At 38.1% G+C, this 3,941-nt stretch overlaps 1 protein-coding gene across 1 annotated transcript; it reads right to left on the minus strand.

The window, feature by feature from the left end:
• On the minus strand, positions 278-2,732 carry LOC107607120 (protein FAR1-RELATED SEQUENCE 5-like). The gene is made up of 5 exons (XM_016309102.1): positions 2,260-2,732; positions 1,773-2,173; positions 1,183-1,487; positions 500-784; positions 278-409 (listed from the first exon to the last, which is right to left on the minus strand). Exons 1-5 carry the CDS (start codon positions 2,730-2,732, stop codon positions 278-280), a joined length of 1,596 nt encoding a protein of 531 aa, XP_016164588.1.

Genomic DNA, 3,941 nt, shown 5'->3' on the forward strand with positions numbered 1-3,941 from the left:
CTTCATTGAGATGTCATTGTGTTTTGTTTTTTTTTATTCTCTTCGTCCGTTTTCACGGCGGATTTAAACCATTTAATTTTTGCGAACAAATATGTGACAATTCGTTTATTTAAAACCTTAATAAATGATAAATGGGGAAAAGATAACAACAATTGCCCTGTTGTTTCTTTGAATGAATACTTCAAAACAGGATAAATGCAATTGACAAAATAAAAAATGGCATAGTTTATTAAGTTATATCTAAATAATGACACCAAACTCACACCAAGAAACCTAACTATATATGCCTAAAGGAATTCAACAGGTGCATGAATCTGCCACCATCCGATGAATTCCACATAGTAGAATCCTCAAATCTTTTATTAAGGGACCCATAATGATCATTATCTGACTGAAGGTCAACCTCATCCTACAAGATGCACAACACAAAACAGAACAACATACATTAACCAAGAACACCATTTTGTAAGAAAAATTTAAAATATACAACGCATCTAACACATATCGGATGTGATTTCCTCTTCCTTTTTTGCATTGACTTCTTAATTGACTTGTCCAACTCTGCTCCAAGTCTCTTACTCTTCGGCCGTCCTTTGGTTTTGACTCTTGAGGGTCCTTGTATGTCATATACAATAGCACCGCCTGTACTCTGTGTGGGCAAGGTATTTTGAGACGCAGCAACAGTAGTGGAACGCATGCTGGCACGGTAATCAGTTAGCTTGGACATTACATCCCAAAGGGCAGCTTGTAATATGATTGCTTCCTCATCACAAGCAACAAACTCCTGCGCAACGTTATAGAACTTTGAACACAGATGCCTGAATAAGTTATTGCTTTCATCACTCCGAGCCACATCATGGCGACTCTAGATGTATGTGTGCTTGCGGATGACATTCTTACTCCATCGAGGAAGAACATAGCAGCTCAGTACTATGTCAACTATGTAGTATGACCAGACCGCAAGGGTGTGGCAACACAATATACCAGCGAATTCAAACTTGTTGCACTCGCACTGACCCTTTCGACTCAAAGGGTCAAACACCCTGAAAGTATGGTAGACAGGCTTCCCCCAGAATACCTTCTACTCGTCCACTTCAATAGAAATCGTATCTCCCTTTTGTTCAATTGATCGAACCACGCAATCGGTTTTTTTTCAACCACGCAATCGATTTTTTTCCTTACCTCCAGCTGAACATCCCTGAACATATTACTGGTGTATTTCCGCTGAAATTGTCTCCCAATGCCCGTGCTCCCTATACATGAGATGACTCCTTTCGAGTCCGCAGCATCATCTTCCAACTCCTTTTGCTCCTTGTTTCCAAGCACATTGTCGTATTCATGGACGAACTGAACCAACCCACTCTTGCAATACAGGTATCCACCATAAAATGTGTGCATACTTTCACTACGCTGTGTACTCCTCATGCCTGTCCAAAATTTACTCTTGAAGAATATTGGAACCCACTTCCTTCGATTCGCATAAAGGTCTGCCCAAAAAAAAACACATGCATAAGAGTGCCACTTATAAACAACATGATGACCTCACCTCCAACGCACTGATAAAATAAATATAAAAAAACATCCAGACACACTGTGAGAAAAAACATATGTTTATATATTGAAAAGAACATCCACTGACCATGCTAGTAGAAAACTCAGCTACATTTCTAAGCAAAAACATAGAAACAGAATCAAGACGGCAAAATTAACATGAAGTGAATAAATAGGCAACTAGAAACCAACAGACGGGATTTGATTTAACAATCACCTACCTGCTAACCATCTATTCTGGCCTAAGTTAAATTGTTTGATGAAACCAACCCAATCAGCCTCAAATGATTCAGTCGAAGGAGAATTCCACACAATGTGATTCATCATTGCATTCAATTCTCCATACCTAGCGTATCCACCGAGCTTGAATTGTGATTTCTTCATTATGTGCCAGATGCACCATCGGTGGACAGTATCAGGCAGAACCTTCCTAATAGCACCAGCCATCACCTTGCACTGGTCAGTGATAATCCCCCTCGGCGCAGTCCCGACGCATCTCACCCACTGCGTGAACACCCACTCAAAACTAGAGATCTCCTCACTCCCAAGTAAAGCACAGCCAAGAAGAGTAGACTTCCCATGGTGGTTTACACCTACAAAGGATGCAAACGGCAGACCATGCCTGTGAAAAGAGCAAAAACAACTGTGAGGCAACAAGACAAATTTAATAAATAACTGCTCTTGCAATTCACCAATAAGTATACAGACCTGTTTCTTCTGTAAATGGTGTCAAACGACACCACATCTTCGTAATATTCATACGAAGCCCTGCACCTTGCATCTACCCATAGTGTGCTCCTAAATTTATTAGCATCGTCAACATCTATGTCATAAAAGAAGTTGGGATTGATCTCCTTCATTCGAACGAAATAATTTATCATCCCATGGAAGTCCTCATTGTCATCGGAGCATTGAAGATTGCGTGTGATGTAATTTCTGACATCCTTTTCAGAAAAACCCAGGTTTATGGACCCACCAACCTCGTTTGCCAGTGCTAGATACGTCTTGTTGGGTCTTATTCCAGCCTCGTCGTTATCCGTAATGACGCACTTAGCATGCATGGTCAGCTCCTGGTACTCATGATAGTGGACAGATTTCTTAGCCAAACAGGGGTGAGAATGCCTCAGCTCTAATCTAGACACAACCCAACTTTCCTTCTCCTTGTCCAGCACGACATACATCCTTGCTCTGCATCTCGTGGTTGTAATTCTGTTTGCTCGAGTTGCTGCGTTCACCCTAGACTCTCGATAACCTTCTCACGTGCAGTAAATAGATTGATTAACCGGTATCTTTGATTCCTTCCGCATCTTATCAAAATTCGTATTCCTGATTTTAGTAACGAACCCAACTTTCTTTGCATAGTTTGTATAAAATTTCTGTGCGAGAGGCAACGAACCAAAACTCATTCCTATGACTGAAATTTCCTCTTCACCTACGCCACTATGATCCGGCAACTGTAACGTCAATATACAAAATTAGATATGAATTAAAACTAGTCCTAACACAGTAAGTATTTAATACAAATTCTTAGCATACTTTAATAATATCTCAAATAAATATTTAACTGTACCCGAATTTTTCAAATAAATGAGCTTTTTGAATTTTAAAAAATATCTATATTATACAGATTTGTTTCACTATAAATACTAACCAAAACTTTAGCCCAACACAATATATTGATTGTTGGATTGGTTTGAATCTATATGATTAACGAGTTGATCACATAAGGAACCAATACATTTGATAGGTTCACAAATCACAAAACACCTTTCATATTAAATACTAACCAATCATCAATCTACTTTTTTTCTTCTATATCATTATATGGTCTAATACCATTTCAGGATTCATAAAGCACTCACTAATAGAGTTATGCTATATTGAAAGCATATGCCGAATTGATGTAACCTACCCTAGAAAGTAGATGAAAGGTAAAATCAAAGCATATTCTCATCAAAACCTTCCAAGGCATAAATACTAAATAACAATAGCACATATTCTTTCTTAGTCAATAATACAAAATTAACAGAGTAAAAGGTCTAATGTGACTTAAAAACATCTAATTAGCATGAATTAAAAACATTCACATAGCACATTCAAACCTCGTGTCCGTCGTCCAACTCATCCTTCCTAGTCACAACGACATCGGTAATGTCGTCGATCTTCAATTAAAGACACCGGAAAAAACCATTGTCAAGTTAAGAACATTCCTTACTATATAATGAATGAGTCCAATAAAAACTATCAAAAAATATTGCAAAACAAATCTGGAAGTCAAGCATACTTTAATGATGGCAATTCTTATGATTCGAACATGCTGGGTAAGTATTTAGTATCAATTTTTAAGCATACTTTGCTCATCTCAATATATAACTGTGCCAGAAATTTCC

Source organism: Arachis ipaensis, chromosome B07, assembly GCF_000816755.2.
Source record: "Arachis ipaensis cultivar K30076 chromosome B07, Araip1.1, whole genome shotgun sequence".
NCBI lineage: Eukaryota > Viridiplantae > Streptophyta > Magnoliopsida > Fabales > Fabaceae > Arachis > Arachis ipaensis.

Bases quoted from the DNA above. Each gene is read 5' to 3' on its own strand.
- LOC107607120 (XM_016309102.1), bottom strand. From the start codon at position 2,732: ATGTATGTCGTGCTGGACAAGGAGAAGGAAAGTTGGGTTGTGTCTAGA. The intron at 2,174-2,259 runs GTCTGTATACTT...CTCTTTTCACAG, and splicing joins ACCATTTACAGAAGAAACAG to GCATGGTCTGCCGTTTGCAT. The intron at 410-499 runs GTTAGATGCGTT...TGCATCTTGTAG, and splicing joins GGAAATCACATCCGATATGT to GATGAGGTTGACCTTCAGTC.